General features: G+C 41.8%; 1 protein-coding gene across 1 annotated transcript in view; it reads left to right on the forward strand.

Moving 5' to 3' along the window:
- Positions 1–16,640: 16,640 nt before the first annotated feature.
- Positions 16,641–18,506, forward strand: part of PRRG1 (proline rich and Gla domain 1) — a gene marked incomplete at its 5' end in the record, with an annotated part of 35,255 nt that continues 33,389 nt past the window's right edge. The window contains 2 exon segments of the mRNA XM_082333628.1: positions 16,641–16,757; positions 16,759–16,793. Of these exon segments, the coding sequence (XP_082189754.1) occupies positions 16,641–16,757; positions 16,759–16,793 (152 nt within the window).

An 18,506-nucleotide genomic window follows, 5' to 3' on the forward strand; every position in this document is an offset into this window, starting at 1 on the left:
CCAGCCTGGGGCCACCAGTCCCTGCCTCAGTGATGCCACAAGCTTGCTGGTCTCCAGCTTCCCGCGTCCCTGCCCTGCTTGGTCACATCACTGCCCTCAGCTCCTGCCTGCCTGTCCCCGGGGGAGCACCTGGCCCTTGCTGCTCACTGACAGCACCTTCCAGGGGCCTGAAAAACACCTTGCTGACATTGATAGGTTTCAGATACTACCATATTCATGTACAAGTGAGCCAGTGACTTTGAAAGAATGACTATCTTATAGCTTTCTGTAATTATTAAAAATTATTGTGACTTTATTAAGAATCTTATAAAGAATATTTGTTGTTCCCTTAGACTCTCACAGATTGCATTCATTTTCTGAGAAGTATGGCTTCCAATTAAGAAAAAGATGAGAAGCCGGACTGATTCTTGTAGAAGCCTAAAAATCTAAATGTCTAAATGCTTGCTAACCATAAGGCAAACAAACACCTTACGATGTTTTAAAACATAATACATTAACTTCTAAATTGCATTAACCGAAACTAGTTGAAGGTGTGGTTGATTATCAGGTATTTTGGTAAGTTTATGCTCCTTTAGGTAAAGGGAAAGGATGACTTTTTTTCATTAACATGGAGAATATTTATAATTTCTAAAAAACTTATTGTGAGATTTTCTTGGGCCAAGTAAGGTGGCTGCTCAGGGCATCAGTTTAAAAGAAAAAATAAATTGGTCTAGTTTTTAAATGATAGAAGAATAAAAATATGCAAAAATCCCCTTGGATGGAAAACTTCTGGAGTTGATTTGAACCAAATGTTCCTGTGCTTTTTTCTTAATCTGTTTGCTTTGTGAAAAAAAAAAAAAAAAAAAAAAAAAAAAAAAAAAAATCTTCATTTTCCATCCATTAATACTGCTAGGAAGGAAGTTAAACTTTCTGAAGGGTTGCTAATGTTTCTCTGTGTGTAGAATAAATATAATATCACTCCCAATCACAGTCTCTCAGCCTCATTAGAGAGACACGCTGGGGATAGCATCTTGGCAAACTCATTAGGAGTTTCTTGTTGCAATCAAATTTGTCCTGTCCTTAGTTGCCAGGCACATTATAATAGGGAGAACAAAACCTTGTAACTGTTCTTCCCCGTTTATTAAATTTTGTACTGAATGCACCATCTTTGTTTTACAAGAAGCCATCCACAAAAGCCGATGGAGTGTAAAAACACTCATGCTGAAAAGAATCTCATTAGTCAGTGCTGGACATAGATTAGCATTATTTCTTTGAAATTGCCATACTGTAACTCTAAGTGACAAAACAGAGATGCAGGCAGACGGTTGTTTTTTATTTTCTCTATACTATGAAGTGCGGAAAACAACAACTCTATGTTTGAAGAACTCAGAAACATTCAGGGACTTTCTGTCAGTAGGATACCTGACCTCTAGGTTAAAGTAATTTTTGTGGGTGACTATTGGTGACACAATACTCCCAAAACCTTTGTTGCTTCTGTGTCTCCTAAGTCTATCGATGCTGATGCACCTCAGAGTTCATTTCCACAAGGTGGGTCAGTAAAAACTCATTGCTGCCACTATGGGTGAGGTCCTGAGGAGCATCAGAGCTGGAATAAGGTAGGGGAGTGGGGAGGATGGATCAGATGGTCAGAACTGGAGAAGGGCTGGAGGAGGGAAGATGGAGAAACGAGGCTGAGGTAAGGGAAAAGGAGAGAGGAGAACTGGAGAGAGGGGAAACTGGAAGACCAAAAGGCAAAGGAAGCTCTCCTTTCAGTCACAGCAAGTAATCAGCTCAGCTGTCTGTGGAACCAAACCTTTAATTTAAGTCTTAAAGTTTTAAAGCATTGGTCTTCTGGTATTATTAGGTGTTTTCCAAAGTGCCTTTGATCTAGAGATTTTAAAGAACACCGTGAGATCAATTTTGAGCCAAAATTTAAGTTCTAAACATTTTAAGAACAAACATTTGCACACCCTGAGACCAATAGAATTTTCCGTGACGCGTATATAAATTCAATTAAAACTAACAACTTTATGTATTTGTGTGTGTGTGTGTGTGTGTGTGTAAAGCCTCAAGACAAGCTGAGATGAAACAGATCATTTTCTTTATATTCATTGTGTGGCAAAAAGTGAACAGAAGGATAAATGATGGAAGAAAATATCATTAACATCTCGCATTGCAATAACTTGAGAAGCCATCTGTAACAAAAATGTTTTTCTTGAAAAAATATGAATTTTAACCTGATTGATAGTTTTCAGAACTAATGATTTGCATGACTTGAACTCATTAGCCAAATGCAACTATGGTATGCATTTATAGAGAGTTCCCAGAAGAAATCAAAGTTGGTTTATATTATCTCAAACAGCTAATACAAATGTTCTCATGAATTTCTCATATTTGGAAAGAATCAAACCTAAGAACAAATTCATTGACTTTGAATCACTATTCAGCTGCAAAACAATTTTTTTTCCTATCTGTATATTTTAAATCCTTTATTTAATAATCAGCATATGCTAGAAAGAAATACAACACAACAATAAAAAGAACTATTTTTAACATGAAAATTGAATATAAAATCAGGAAATGGAATTTATTTTTACAATATCTGCTTGCTTAATGGAGATCTGAAATACACCACTTCAGACAGCAATACAAAAATGTTTATTTCCCAGCCAAATCTGATTTTGTCCCCATATGTTTCATTCTTGCTGACAAACTGGGCATAATGTAATATAAATGCAACTATGGAAGCATTCAAATGTCTGATTACTTGGCCTGATTCAGACTTTTTAAATAAATTTGAAAAATGAAAGCTGCTATATATTTTATTGATCATTCACCATTTTAAATAGGATTTCAAGGACATATTCAGAGTGTTGTGTTAGCAAAAATTACACTGTAAGATAAAAATATGATCTTCATTTTGATATAGTCAATTTGGTAGAACCACAAGTATCAGGAAGAAAAATACAATTTTGATCTCCCTGGTTTGCCTGACACACTAGTTTAAACTGTTTTCATCTTAAAAGCCTTCCTCCTGTCTCCATAGCTATTAAGTCTGGATACAGTAACTGATTGTATGACAGTACAAATGTCATGACATTTTTCCTTGGGGAAACAACAAATGCTGTTGTTTATCAAATACTTCGGATAAAATAGTATTACTAACACATTTGAAGAGCATGTTAATACTTCACTTTTTGTTATAAAAGTTTAGTATTTTACTAGCCCTGAGTTTGAAAGGGCCACCTCAGGGCTGAAATGTAACAGTTGACAATGTACATACTGCCAGAGGGCTGGAAAGCAAAATAAAATGTGTTTGCACAAAACTGCCACTGAATGTTTATACAAACTTGTTTCACTTGGCACTGCAACAGATAAGGGAAGTGCTACAGTAAACCACCAAAGTTGCACTGAGGGAATGATATGTAACAGCAAAGGGCTGGGAAACTGCAGCTGTTCCTTTTGAAGGCTGTCGGTGGGAATGGTCTAGGTCCGCAAAGTCCATGTCTTGGCAGGAGGCTGTTCAAGGAAGCTCAGAGCCAACAACCAGAAAGCATCTACTACAGAATACAGTGCACTGCCTATAGGAGCTGTTCATAAAGTTAAATGGCTATCATCTAATTCATCAGGACTCTACATCACAATAGCTAAAGATGTAATATCACATGGCTTTGTCATATATCTCTCTTTTTTCCCTATCCTTCTCTTAACACCTCACTACAAGATGCAGTGGCATTAAAAAGAGTGATGAAGTTGTCTTCAATCAACCTGTAAGCCCTCTCTTCTAACCGGTAAACAGACATATGTCCAAAGAAGGGCAATGAAGCAGGTGAAGGGTCTGGAACACAAGTCTTTCGAGGAGCGGCTGAGGGAGCTGGGGTTGTTTAGCCTGGAGAAGAGGAGGCTGAGGGGAGACCTTATCGCTCTCTACAGCTACCTGAAAGGAGGCTGTAGAGAGGTGGGGTCGGTCTCTTCTGCCAAGTAGCAAGCGATAGGACAAGAGGAAATGGCCTCAAGCTGCACCAGGGAAGGTTTAGGTTGGATATTAGGAAAAACTTCTTCACCGAAAGGGCAGTCAGGCATTGGAACCGGCTGCCCAGGGAAGTGGTTGAGTCTCCATCCCTGGAGGTATTTAAAAGAAGGGTGGACGTGGTGCTCGAGGACATGGTTTAGTGGTGGACTTGGCAGTGATAGGTTAATGGTTGGACTCGATGATCTTAAAGTCTTTTCCAACCTAAACGATTCTACGATTCTATGATTTTATATCAGGGATACATGTCACCTTCCTTCTAAGCAATTTCGTCCTGCCAATCAGATGTAGGTATTCCATTTAATAAAACAGAGACCAAATAAGATTTAAATGGAGAGACCCTTACAGCCACAAGACTTCTAGACACCACATAAAGGGAAAGGGAAAGATAAACCACTAAGGATTCTCTCAGCTTTCCCAAGCAATGGAATTCTATCTGTTGCCGTAAGTAGGTGAAATCCTAATGTTTGCTGGCAAATAAATAAGAAAAAAAAAAGTATTACAAGGAGAGATTTGAATGATAATTATTTCAGTGTGAACTATGAGCTTTTCTTTTGCTTAGCAGAAAAAAGGAAGTATCTGGAAACATTTGAGAAAGACCATATGCAAATCTCAGGTAATGTGCTGTTTTATCTTTGTGGCATTATGTATAAATCCTATTTTTCATAAAATGAGACCTTGAGCCACTGGGTTTTTTTGTTTTGTTTGCTTGTTTTTCAAGCAAGTAATGTTTCTTTGGTATTTCTATTGCCAAAAGATCATGGCATGTATCTCAAAACCAATTTTTTGTTTGCAGAGTAGGCACAGGTGATGGCTTGGTGCTACTCAAAACTCAAAGGATCAGCACAATGTTAGTTCCTTGGTGTGGCCTTTTACTGCAGATTGCCTTATGCAAAGCCTCAACTCTAGCCAGACCTGCAGGCAGGGAGGGGTGGAACTACCTCATGACAGATATATAGGATGAATACGTGTGGAATCAAAATTTCCTCCTCCAGTAATCTAAGATGCCGATCTATGTGAGAAACTTATACCAGCACTTGACCTCCAAATGCCAGGCTTGAAAGAACGCTACAGGTTAAGAACAACAGCAAGTTTTTATTGCATGGCAACTGAGATGACAGGTTGTTGGTAGACCTGTTGGTTGTCAGCTGGGTTACTGGAGATCTCTCAGGATACAGGAACCCAGTGGGTTTTAAAGTTATAAATATTCTTAAAATACCTGTGGACTGGGAATATATGGAATTCTTTAATCACAAACATATTATTTAAATATAATATCTCTTGGAAAAGCTGCTTTGAGGTTCACTGGTAGAAACTTCTATCTAAGAAACCAACAAGACTTCAAGAAAGCACCTAGTCATTGTAATTCCCCTGCCCCAATTCAATATCAGTGATACTGTCATTCCTGTCAGGCGCCTGTCTATCCTATTCTTAAAAAGAATCCATGATGGAGACTCTGCAAGCTATCCAGGCAATGAATGCCATGGTTTTATTAAGCTTACCATGAGAAAGAGTTTCCGAATACCTAACAGAAATCTCTTCTGCTCCTCTCCCTGTCCACCAAGGACCTGGAAAATTGACTATTCCCTTCTTCTTTAGAAGAGCTTCTATGTATTTTATGACTGCTATCACATCTCCCTTCTGTTTTCTTGTCTGTAGACTAAGCAATCCCAGCTCTTTCAGTCTTTCCTGGTAAGCCATGCTTAGATGTCTGATCATTTTCATGATCTCCTTTAAACTCTCTCCAATTGTCCTACATGTTTTTCTTGAGAACCTGGATATGGTACTCCAGCAGAGGCCTTAACAGTGATGAGCAGAATGGAAAAGAGAATTTTTATGTCCTTCAGTCTATTACTGTTTATAAGTCCCAACACGAATTTCAGTTCAGCCTCACATTCAGCTTGTGATCTACCATATCATGACCCCTCCCTAGATCCTCCTCTGAAGAACTGATATACCATACCAGGTATGGTATCACCATGTGCAGGTGATTATTTCTGCCTAAGTGTAATACTTTTCATTTGTTTCTAGGGAATCTCATCCTCAATTTTTCAGTTTATCAAGATTATTGTTCATTCTAATCCTGTCCTCAAGCATACTTGCAATTTCTCCACATATTATCTGACAACGTAATAAGCATATTTTCCATTTTAACATGTACTGAATGGACCAGGACTACAGACAAATCCACCAGAACCTCTTTTGACAGTGAGATACTGGTAACTACCGTCCACACATCTCTTGCTCTACCTCTTCATTAAGTGGTAGAAAGACCATTCCTAGGCCTTCGTCTAATCATTAACATGTTTCTAGAATGACTACTTATCACCCTTTATGTTGCTTCTGCACTCTGCATATTGCTGTTCCACAACCTTTTTGATTAGATCCCTCACAGCCACACCATTTTTTCATACGCATCTTCACTCGTCTAACAGAGTTTCCTATTTCTGTATTCCTTTTTCTTCTCTTTAAAAGAGCTCATGATTTTGTTAAGGTGATTTCTTACAACTCTTCTATCAGCCGTGGAGATGAAAACTGTGGAATGCTTATCAGAACAGCTTGTAGCTTTCACCATTGGATCCAGCTCCAACATGGATATAAGTTACAAAAGACCCTTTCTCAGGGTTGCTGGATATTACAAAGTTAAAGCAAGGTACGAAGGGTGTATCTTTACCAAAAATTAGCCTGAAGGTTAAATCTACTTTTGCTCCTGCTCCTGACCACAAATCAATTGTTTGCTAATATGGCTGTTAGCTATGTAGAAACAGGCTAGCATTATCCAAACAGCAATAATCCTCCAGTGCCATCCTACAATTTCTTCGGATATCTAGAAAGAATAGCTAAGACATTTCAAAATAAACTGTGAATGAATATGTGCAAGTCACTAGCTCTTTGCAATGCTAAGAAGGATAAGCCTCAGAGCTGAAGGCAAATGATGACATCACTGATGCTGATACAGAAGCTCAAACCTTGTGATTTCATGCAGGCTTGGGTGCAGTGAACTGAAAGCCTTTCATTCACTAACACGCTTACTCACTAACACAAGGACTTAGCACTTCACATCACTGCTTGCTGTCTTGCCCAACAGTAATAGTCACATTTTTTCTGACATTAAAATCTCTTTCATTGCACCTTTTTGACCATTCAGTTAGGTTAGTCATGGGTAGCTGTGAAACAATTGCTGATTTAAACTGGACAGTGGGTCCAGTGTGCGCACAATTTAGATGTCAGGGCCTGAAGTGCCCCAGCACCTTGCAACACCTTCACTGGGAGAACGGGGCTGGCTCTGAGATGATGGTGGTAGCGAAAGCCATGGGCCAGTGAGGAAGAGCATTGCAAAGCCTTGTTGGAGGCCTCTGCCCTGGGCCAGGAAGCTGCTGGGGGAGGTGTCTGCCCCTCCTGCCACCCACAGCTCTTGCTCCCTGGTCCTCATCCCATGGCAGCCACCTGCTGCACCCTGGTTCTGTAAATCAGGCCTACGCCCTCCTATTGCAACTAGACCTGTTCTACATGTACTCTGTTCCTCATACCTGTCTCTTCTGTTTTGCTCAAAACATGTACAATTTGTTTCAAAACACAAGACCTGGCCCAGTCCTATGTTTCAGACCCACTGCTATAGTCTTTATCCCTGCAAAACTTATATTTACACAGAACCGGTCTGGAGACAGAAGCACAAACCAGCTGAGGCAGGCAGACACCTCTGGAGATCATCTAGTCCAAACCTCTGCTCAGAGAAGGTTGCTAAAGGCCGTGTCCAGTCAGTTTTTTAATATCTCCAAGGATGAAGACTCCGCAGCCTCTCTGGGCAGCCTGTGCCAGCGTTAGACAACTCTCACCACAAAAAAAAAAAGTTTTTTTCTTATATTTAAATGGAATTTCCTGTATTTCAGTTTGTACCATTGCCTCTTGTCCTGTCACTGGGCACCACTAAGAGTCTGGTTTCGCCTTCTATGGGATAAACATCCCACCAGATATTTATACACATGGATAAGATTCCCCTGAGCGTTCCCTTCTCCAGGCTGAGCAGTCCCAGCTCTCTCAGCCTCTCCCCATATGACAGATGCTCCGGTCCCTCAGACATCTTCATGGCCCTTCACTGGACTCTGTCCAGTTAAGTCCACGCCTCCCTTGTACTGTGTAGAACAGAGCTGGACTCAGCACTCCAAATGTGTCTCACCAGGGCTGAGCTGAGGCGAAGGATCACCTCCCTCCATCACCTGTTGACGATGCTTTGCCTAATGCAGACGAGGATGCTGTTGGCCTTCTTTGCCACAAGGGCACATGGCTGGCTCATGGTCAGGCAGGCATTTACCAGGACTCCCAGGTCCTTTTCTGCCAGGCTGCTTTCCAGGAGGTCAGTTGTACAGCATTATTCCTCCCCAGGGGCAGGACTTGTCATTTCTCTTTGTTCAACTTCTTGAGACTTGTGTTGGCCCATCAGTCCAGCTTGCCAAGGTCCCTCTGAATGGCAGGATACCCATCTGGTCTATCAGTCACTCATCCCAGAGACCTATTCTTCTGCACAGAAAAGAAGTTGGATCGTCCAATAAGGTCTCTCATTTAGCAGAATTATGGCACAACAGAGGATTTTGTCACCATTGTGTTGTGAGTAAATTCAAGACATGTACTTGGAGGATCGTACAGAATAAATATAATTCTCCTCAGACTTTTGTTAACAATTAGAAGGCACATAGTGCTGCATCTTATAAGATCATGTCAGTGGAATTCTGACAGCATGAAGTAACAAAGTGCTAAATAAGTCAATTTCCAGTCATTTAAATTTATGTTGGATTTTATACTTGGGACATTTGCTGGTTTTGTATGCTCATCTTGTCGTTAAATGCGTGCATCAAATATATAATACAAACAGCATAACAGACTTTAAGAAAAAAAATGCATTGCAAGGATGCTATTTTGTTGAGATGTTCTGGAGAGACACTATAAAACACAGAAAAGAAATCCGAGTTGCTTGTGATGTTACAGGGATGCTGAGATGGCTAGAACAGCCCTGTTAAACATAGTTGCTTATTTATTTTTTATACCAGATGGACTTTTAAAAGCTTTTTATGGTGTTATAAAATGAAAAGTCACTTATCTATTTCCTATTCTTCCTCTCTTCTTAACAGTACTCAAATATATTCCAAATTCACAGGGCAGAGTCTAGTAGTGTGAATCCAAAATCACTTATTTCCACAAATATCATGGGAACTGGAATTTTCCTAACAGTTGTCAGACTCTCTTTTAAGAACGGTATTATTTCATCAGCTATTTGTTTTTCTCCCAGGATGTTAGTCTGAATATTCTTACATTCTTTTCCAGTGAGAAACAAAGCTACTCAGAAACCCTGATTAGGAAGTTGCTTATTTTGTTGCCCCAGCAGGGATCTAGGCACATCATAATCTTCAGTTCCAAGGTTTACCACTGTCTTAACTTGCAGACTCACGTCATACAATGCTGGGGGTTTTGTGGTTGCTGATGTATAGGGAAGAACTGCACAGTTAAAGCATCCAGTTTGTTTTTATATATTTCCCTTTATTTGTTTCTTTTTCTCTTTCTTGTTATTTATTTCAACACCACAGAAGAAATTCTGAGAGATATAAATGCTCAGGATCAGAAAAATAATTATGGCACTTCCATTGATCACATGGAGGCCACCAATCAAACTAAACCATACACTATAAAAACAATGGCATAGGACTTACATGCAGCCTGTGCTCCTTACTGCAGGCTATGGAACAGAAATACACTTGCAATTACTTTGTAATATTTGGCTTTGATCAACAGCACACTTGGGTGATCTACAGCGATTCAGGTGAGTGCCTTCACAGATGCAAAATGGTGCTTTCTGAACAATTCACAATACAACTGGAACACACATCAAATCCTGTCAGTGTTTGGGAAGGGAGTGTAGCAAATCATAAATTAATTTCTGAAAGCACAAAGCCATTTAGATGTGAGCGGTCAGTCATTCAGAACACTAAACATTCCAATGCTGCTGAGCTGGAATAATAAAGGATTATAAAAAAATTTAAAATATTTGAATCCAGTTAATATATTACACAGTGATATTTAAATGCACTTGAAAATAGCCCAAGAGTGTATAATTCATTAATGTGGTGCAAATTCACATAATGCAGCAAGCAACTGCTTAGTGAAGCCTGTCTGCTGATGTGAAGGTTTTGCGAGGCAGTGCTTCAGTGCAGAAGCAGGGTTAGGGGTCATTGCAAGGCAACACGCTCGGCTCCTTGGGAACATCACTCATCAGCAGCGCCATTACAGACCAACTCCTCTGCCTGATTAAGAGGCAACTTTAACGGGCCCTAAAGAGAAGCTATTGCAGCCCTACAGGGCTGAGAGGAATGGTCCTCCAGTCCAAGATCTCAAAGCAGAGGAACTGGAGGGGAGAAATGGCTGAATACGCTGGAAAATATTGTACAATTCCCCACAGCAGTTATTGCTTTTTTGTGCCATCAGAAGTTTCAAAACTAGATGGCAAAACACGACAAGTTTTCTTGTTTTCAGAATAGCCCTTTCAGCACTGAAATTTGTCATTTGTCAGGAGATGAGAGAAAGTTACAGAGCAGGAAATGTTGAGTAACGAGGACATTGGATCTGTGTCTGAGGTAGCACTTTAGAAACCTCTTGGGTTTACCTTTGTTTGCTTTGTTTGATGACAAAGAGATAATAAACATTTGTGTGAAAGTGTGACATCCAGGGAAATGCTCTAGTGCAAGGTACAATTTAGCTGTGCAAACACAATGCACAGCATAAACAGAAAGACTTAATATGCGAGTTTGAAAGACAGCACCCATAATAAACCTGCACTATTCTTGGCAGTAAATGATACTTTATATTTTTCCCCTTTGCTTGTTTGAAGGAAGTTCTGTATTTAAAAGTATCTTTACTTGTATCATATTATACACATAAAAAAGAAGACTTTGTAAGGCACACTTTCTTTATATGCGCACACTGTGCCTAAATTTATATACTATATTATATTTTTCTAGAAAACAGTATAGAATCACAGTTATTGTGCTAGCCACAACTCGTCTTCCTTTCATTTTTTTAAGTCTTGTCAGTTCTTTTACTGAGATAGGTTTTGGACTTCCATCTCCCTTCAGCTGGAACCCTTGTTTCTCCCACTCCTTGTCCTGCTCCTGGGCTGCATGACAATGATAATTATTTCACCCCAGAACGGTCTGGCTGTATTCTCACTTTTGTACCTCTTTTCTTAAGGACTTAGGAGTGGACCTCCTAAAGGTACCCTGAGGTACTAGCCTATGACAATCTTTTTAAAAACAAATGACTCCCTACTCTCGGAGATGAAAGCAGATGATACAACATAAAATTTCAAAATTATTTATATTCCATAACAGAAGTCACAAAGAAACTGAGGTTTAAGACTTTTTCATGAAAATTGAGATTTATTCAGCTTAGCAGGAAGTTAAGACCTTTAGGTGGTAGATGGGTTTACTACTGCTGTTCCAGTGAATACTTAATTATTTATACAAAGTGAAACATGAGTACCTACACAGCAAATCTATTACCCATACTGATGGGACTCTTTCTGTCTGGAAATCCCACCTTGGAACTAAGATACCTCTCCCAGTTTAAATTTTATTAAACTATATCCTTAAAAATGGATTCATTTCTGAGGAGAAATTCTACATAACTGTAAGATTCCCCAATGAGTTCTACTTAAGGATTGGTCTGCTTTTATGCCTCCATTCCTTTCAGCAAGGCTCAATGACAGTTTGCTCTCTTCCAATATAGCTGTGACATTTCTTGTCCTCTGTTCACAGTCTTTTTTATCTTTTTCATTGCCCTTTTGAGCTTTTGGCTCTAAGCCTTCACAAACAAACTGTGCAATGCATCTGGAATCAAGGAAGAAAGTACTGCATAATTATTAAGTTAAATATTGTCTCTTAGTCCTTGTAAAGAATTTTTTCACCTACTGCCTTTCCTCGTTATTTCCCAGCCACCTGCTATTAAGTTAAATAGATATGGTCGAATACTACATATTCAAACAACCTGTGGCAAGCACTCATAAATTATTACAGCTAAACTCCCTGCCTTCCAAAGAAAGGCAGATGCAAATTCACGACTCTTGGAGACCTAACCTACAATGGTGTGTGCCTGTCTCCATTGTCCAGCCAAACTGCAGGGAGATTGTTGAATTCCACATAGCTTGTGCCTGGCTGGGAGTTTCCTTCATCCCTTAAAGATGAATTTAACAATTATCAAAGCGTCTCCTTTCTCCATAACAGAGTTTCTGAGTCAGATTTTCTGTCTCTTTTTGCCTGTCCTGATTAGCTGCCTTTGATACAGACTTGCCAAATCTACTTTTCTTTATTTTGCTGTCTTCTACATCTCCAACGGCTTTCCACCACAAGAACTGTACTTTTGCTGTACTTTCTTTCACATTCACATGCCTCCTAACGAACCTGAGCTTCCACACAAGTTACCGAACAGCCCCTTCCCACAGATATTTTAGGAGGTAGTGGCAACAGGTCCCTTTCTTTCTGCTAAAACTGGTACTCTTTCTCAGGCCTTGCCTACACATATGCCTTTGACTTCTCTGCCTCTTTTCTTCATGTAGTGCACATCTCCTGTTTCCAGACTTTCAGGGGTCTGCAAGATGCTCATGGGGTTATGTCAGAGGTGCATGGAAGAGCTGGGTAGTTCCCCACAAACAAATTTCAGAGGTGTGTGTGGACACTGGAGCTCTCACCTCTAACCTCATCATTGCGAAGGATCTCAGTCTGCCGTTTTGCCTGCTATGTGAACTAAGGTATTTGGTAGAAATCAGACTGATGCCATGGTTGATGGGAATACCAGAGAATGGGGACCCCTGGAAAGTGCTTTGTCATTAGGCATCATGGTATTAGAATCAGGTGTCAAGACACTGAAGAAAATGTTAAGCCCTAGATTCACGATGGGCCAAACTTGGCAGCATTGGGATTAGGAGTCAAATCCAAGTCTCGTGACTCAGCCATACACACGTCCTGAACTCCAAATGCTGCAGCAGCCTATGGCCACACTTCTGCAGTAGCAGTGCCCTTCCCCCTTTCATTCTCTCTAACAGCAACAGCAATTTACCAAACAATTTCCAGGTTAGAGCCAACTATGGGGAAAGGACAGGAAGGGGGACCCAGAACAGCTGCTGCTCCACACAGTAGAAGGGAAGAGGCTGAGATGAGGTGAGGGAACTGCCCGTGCTGCTGTCTTGTGAGAGGGCCAGAATGAGCCACCAGATACTCCCACTCTCACTTACCAGCAGGGAAAATAGCATCGCAAGTACCTGCATTAGGCTGCAGCAGGCAGGAAGAGAAATTCAGCCTTTTATGTGAAAATTGGTCCCAATCACCTACAAGAAAATGCAAAAGGTCAGATGAGACCACCCCGAGGAAGGCGACTTACTCTCAGGCAACCTAATGGAGCTTGCCACTATTTTTTGTTCATGCCATGGAAATTTCAAGTTGTGTTATTTCAGTACAAACTTGAGGCCATTATTCTGAAGAATATTCTAGTCTAAGATATAGACGGTTTCTAAAATTTGTACCTTTCCCATCATTTATTTAGTAAAAATATTTTTAAAGTTGCAGCTGAGTCATAAAAGGCCGTCTTTTATTTTTATTGTGTTTAAACCTAATTGGTATCTGTATATGGAATTACAAAACACAGTTTCATTTTAGAAAATAAATAAATCATTAGATTAGTGAATTATGTGTCTACAATTCAAAACAGAGGTTCTGATGATTCAGACCAAACTGTAAATAGAATATAAAGTTATCTGTATTTCAAAAGCAATTACAATCCCATAATTTAAAATGTACCTTTTGTTCGAAATGCATTTGAGTCTTCTCTGGATTCCTTCTTCATAGCCCCGAAGATGCTTTTCCAGTCCTAAAAAGTATTACCAATATAAGCAATAATAGTGTTTTTCTCACTGATGCAACTCTTACTGGATGCAAAAAAGGAAACTTTTCTTTTGGAAAAGAGAAATTGAGCTAAAACTCTGCCAATACTGCATATAAAATTTCATATTTTCTCCTTCAGTTTTGAATTGCTATTGGCAAAACTTAAACATTCCTTGCAACATCAGACTCAGCATTTGAAAATCATATGGGTTTTGTCATGCTACTTGGCAGTCCTCAACATGTCACTGTTCTCTTGGCAAACGTTTTACTACTTTGGCTGCAGACAAGGGGCAACTGAAACAATTTAAAGTAACTTTAAAACAATTTTATGTTCTTCCAGTAATGAAACCATCTCAGTGTAGGTTAGTGTTCAGGATAAACTAAAAATGCCTGGTGATTGCTGTCATTTATTAAAATTGCTCATACCCCCCGAGGTTATTTTAGCAACCGCGGATTGCTGGAGTTTAGAAATGGCTCAACATCTTTTGCCTTTGCAGACAGCTGAAAGTATATGCCACTTACAAAGGTGATAATTCTCAAGAGAGATAATAATTCTCAAGAGATCAAATGAGTTTACAACTTTTCCATGTGGAAAAGGTAAAAAAACCACCATAAGCATATAAGAACCCATGTTCAGTAAATATACATCCTACTGTGACAAATGTAATGCAAAATGAAACATGAAAATGATTCAGGACATTCTTCCTTTCTTCTACACCCAGTCTTTGCTTGTACAGTGTGTCTCTCCTTGCTTTCTCAGCATTTCAACTATAAGAGTAACTATTACCCTGCTAATGGTGTTGTATTACAGAGAACATAATACAATTTTAAAATTTTCAAAGCCCTTTTCCTCCTTTCAACTTTGATTTTTGACCTGTAGTCTTGAGTTTATAAAAATCAATGTTTTAAACAAATAAATAAAAATCTAATTATGCAATGTTAAATTTTTTGTTTAGTTGAACCATTCTTTGATACAGATTTTGTCTTTCACAGACAGAAATGAATGGATAAGATTGAGGGCTTTATTGAAAAACTTTTTAATATCTGACTGGAATTAATTCTGCAGAGCATTTTTGACTATCAGCTCAATAACACATAGGAAAACTCGTCCTCTGTGAAGTCTTTTGTTTAGAAGAGCTCATATTAGACACTAGTGGAGAGTACTGAAGATTCAGAAACTGAGAAAACTGTGAACTAGAAAAGGTGTATTGCACGTAATACTAATATTAACCACTATCGACCACCTTATCTTTTTTTTTTCTCCTTAAACTTGACTGTGACCCTGACTGATTCAGCTACTTATGAAATTTATGTGGGACTTACTGATGCCCATTTGTCATCTACTGATGCCCATTTGTCATCAGGGCCTCAGTGAACTTTCAAAGAGCAAAGGTATTTTGTCTCCCATTGATTCAAGGGATTTGAGTTTCTAGATAATTCTGTCAAAGTACTGTCAGACACATCAATGTAATTTCTTTTGTTTAAGTCTTTATGGTCTCAGTGTCAGGTCTCAGTTGACATATATGAAAGAATTAACTTTTAATTATAGCTCAAGATCCATTAAATAAGCTGAGACATGTCTGAACTATTGCAAACTGTGTCTCATCTTTCTGTTCCCTAAATGTCTCTGTGACTGTACTATTACCTCATTCCTTTTTCTGCTGATTACCAGTTGTCTGCTAATACAAAATTAAAGGTAAAAAGTACTGGTAATAGTAATCCACTAAAAATTGAAGCCACAGAACACTGAATATGAAGGCCACAGCAATGTAAACTTCAAAAAACACTGTATATTTATAGGGAGCTTCAGTTCCATTTTCACGGAATAAATGGCATTTTACGCTCCACACCAGTTAGACCTCAATCTCTCTTCCGGCAAGCCAAGCTGTTATTTTTGTGAATCGTTTCTAAGTCATTTACTGCACCACTGACAACAGCACCTTTGAAGTCAGGTAGGGACTATTAATCCGCTGTGAATTTTCTGAGCAGCTTTATCCTCTTTCTCTATGCATCCATTAAAAATCACAGAGGCAAAAAAGAAGGTACTAAGCACAAACCAAAAAACTTTAAGCTAATGTACCCTTCGGTTTCAGATTAAGGTCCAGAAGTTGGTTAGCACCAATTCTGGGCAGCGCAAAAAACACCCAACCCACAAGCATCCTTAATTTTTAATGTGGAACATTAGGGTTTTAAGGTTCCTGAAATCCATCTACCAGGAGGATGAGATCTGAGCGCACCCAAAGGCCTCTGAGAAGCAAGACCCCCCACAGCCACCCACGGGGACACAGTGAAGGGGGAAATCCTAACTTTTTGTGTCATTTTAGCTCTCCGTAACAGGGTACAACTGCCGGGGGGAAAAAAAGTGACTTCCCTACCACAAGAAAAGGCTGCGTGTATCCATCGAGACAAACTGGTACAAACTTTAGGCCTGGGGGCCGTTACGAACGGGGCCTCTTCGGCCCCGGGGGGCGGCGGGAGGGATCCCTCTGCACCAGGGAGGGGGCCCTCGCCCGCCCTCCAGGGCCGCTGACCCCGCGGCCAGCTCGGAAGAAAGCCTCGGCGGCAGGCACCGGGCAGGCACGGCGCACGGCCGGGGCAGCGGCCGGGCTCGCAGCCCCTGGGCCTGCCGGTGGCCCCGGGGCTCGCCCCGCCTGGCGACCGCCCCCCGCTGGCGGCCCCTGGCGGCCGGCACGGGGAGCCGCCCGCAGCGCATGCGCGGCGGCGTCGCCTGCTCGGCCGGGCGGGCACCGGAGCGTCCGGGGGCAGCGAGCGGGGCGGCGGCGGCAGCGCGGGGCCGGCAGCGCTCAGCCACCTCCGCCGCCCGCACACCGTCTGCCGGCGGATCGCCGCCTCGGGCGGCAGCGGTGAGTGCGGAGGGCCGGGCCGGGCGGAGGGCTGGCCGGGGTGTCCCGGGAGCGGAGCGGGCAGCCGCGCCGCGGGGGAGGGCCGGTGCCGGCAGGCAGGCGGGGGCCCGCGGGGCGTCCCGGGGAGGGGAAGGGGCTGCCCGCCGCGGGGCCGCCTGTGAGGGGCCCGGCGGGGCCCCCGGGGGTGAGCGGCGGGGCGGGGCGGGACGAGGCGCGGCCGGCGCTGCCGGGCCGGTGTGCGTGGGGCGGGGGTCCGGCGGCGGGGCGCCCGGCGGGGCGACGGGGAGGCCCTCGGAGGGGAGAGGGGGTGAAGGGCTCCCGGCCCCTCCTCCCCTTGCCGGGCTCCGCGGCTGCTGGCGCTGGCGGAGCCGCCCGGAAAACTTCTCTCAAGGGGTTTGTGCCATTTCCAGTTAAGCCAGGGAAGAAAGCGTTTTGAGTGTACTTAACAAAGGAAAAATGCTGCGGACTTTCCTTTTCGAAAGAGGTTAATGGTTGTCTCCAAAATAGGCAGCTATTAAATTTTTTCCCTTAAGTTTTAAAAAAACACCACCACCAGAACAAAGCCACAAAATAAAACCGCAACCATCTGAAGCTTTCATTTTCCTGTTAAAACTTTTCTCACTCTTAGCAGGGTCACCCAGACTCCGTCTGTATTAGATCTGCGGAAGCCAGGGCAGTCACTGCAGCTGTTAAGATGCTGAGTGTGGGTAGGTGTATTGAGGCTATGAGCCTGATGCTCCAGGGCTCTGAGACCCCTGCCAGGCCCAAGAGCGGCAAGGGAACAATTTGTTCATATCCGCAGGAAACAGGAGGGGAGCAGGGAGCCCCAGTGTCGGCACAGCTGAAGGTGGGATTGAATGTTGCGTTGGTTGAGGGGTGGAAGAGCAAGCGGTGGCTAGGCTTGTTGGGAACAAAACGGAGAGGAATGGAGCCAGTGAGTAAAGGGAAGGCGACTGCAAGCAAATGAAGACACTTGAAATAATGCAAGTTTTCATTACCCTGTTGCCATAGATAAGTCTGGGGAGAGAAGAGGGACAGTTAGGCAGATGTTGGTGTTCTAGATTAAAATCAACACCTTAAATTTATTATTACTATAGGCTGGCACTGTCACTGAAGAAAAACCCACCCAACTAGTTGTGCTTTTTCTGCAGCCCTGCTGCTCGTTGCTGCCTTCTCTACCATCTTCTCCCCATGCTGACACCATTGTTTATACAGCAGTGGGGTGAAGTGGCATGGAGTATTACCCGCAGGTTCACACTAACCTTTTAAATGTTTTTTCGGATTAACCGAGTTAGTCCTTGTGTCTGGTTCTCTGCACTGCCATAGGGATGCTTACGCTAGCTCAAGGAAAGATATGTGATAGGAGAAGGGAAGAGTTTATTTTTTTTAATACACAAATGAATAGGTATGTATGTAAAAGTACTGTGTTTTTTATGTGTGTATGTGTATGTATACACATAGGCATGCAAACACCTGTGTAAAGGGATTGCGCAACTGCGATGTTGCGCACTCTGGGTCTTGTGTGGAACAGAGGGAGTGCATTGATGAAGCGGTTGTGGGGGAGGTTTACAAGTGTGAGAGGTGACTAGCAGTCTGAGTAGACATCCAGTAAGGGTGAGTTTGCAAGAGTAGTTCTTACTGGACCAGGCACATGAGATTAGAAGCCAGAGAAGAGGGGATAGGGAATGTCTGTGTGAGAGGACTGCATGGAAA

This window comes from Platalea leucorodia, assembly GCF_965183815.1.
Source record: "Platalea leucorodia genome assembly, chromosome: 2".
Taxonomy (NCBI): Eukaryota; Metazoa; Chordata; class Aves; order Pelecaniformes; family Threskiornithidae; genus Platalea; species Platalea leucorodia.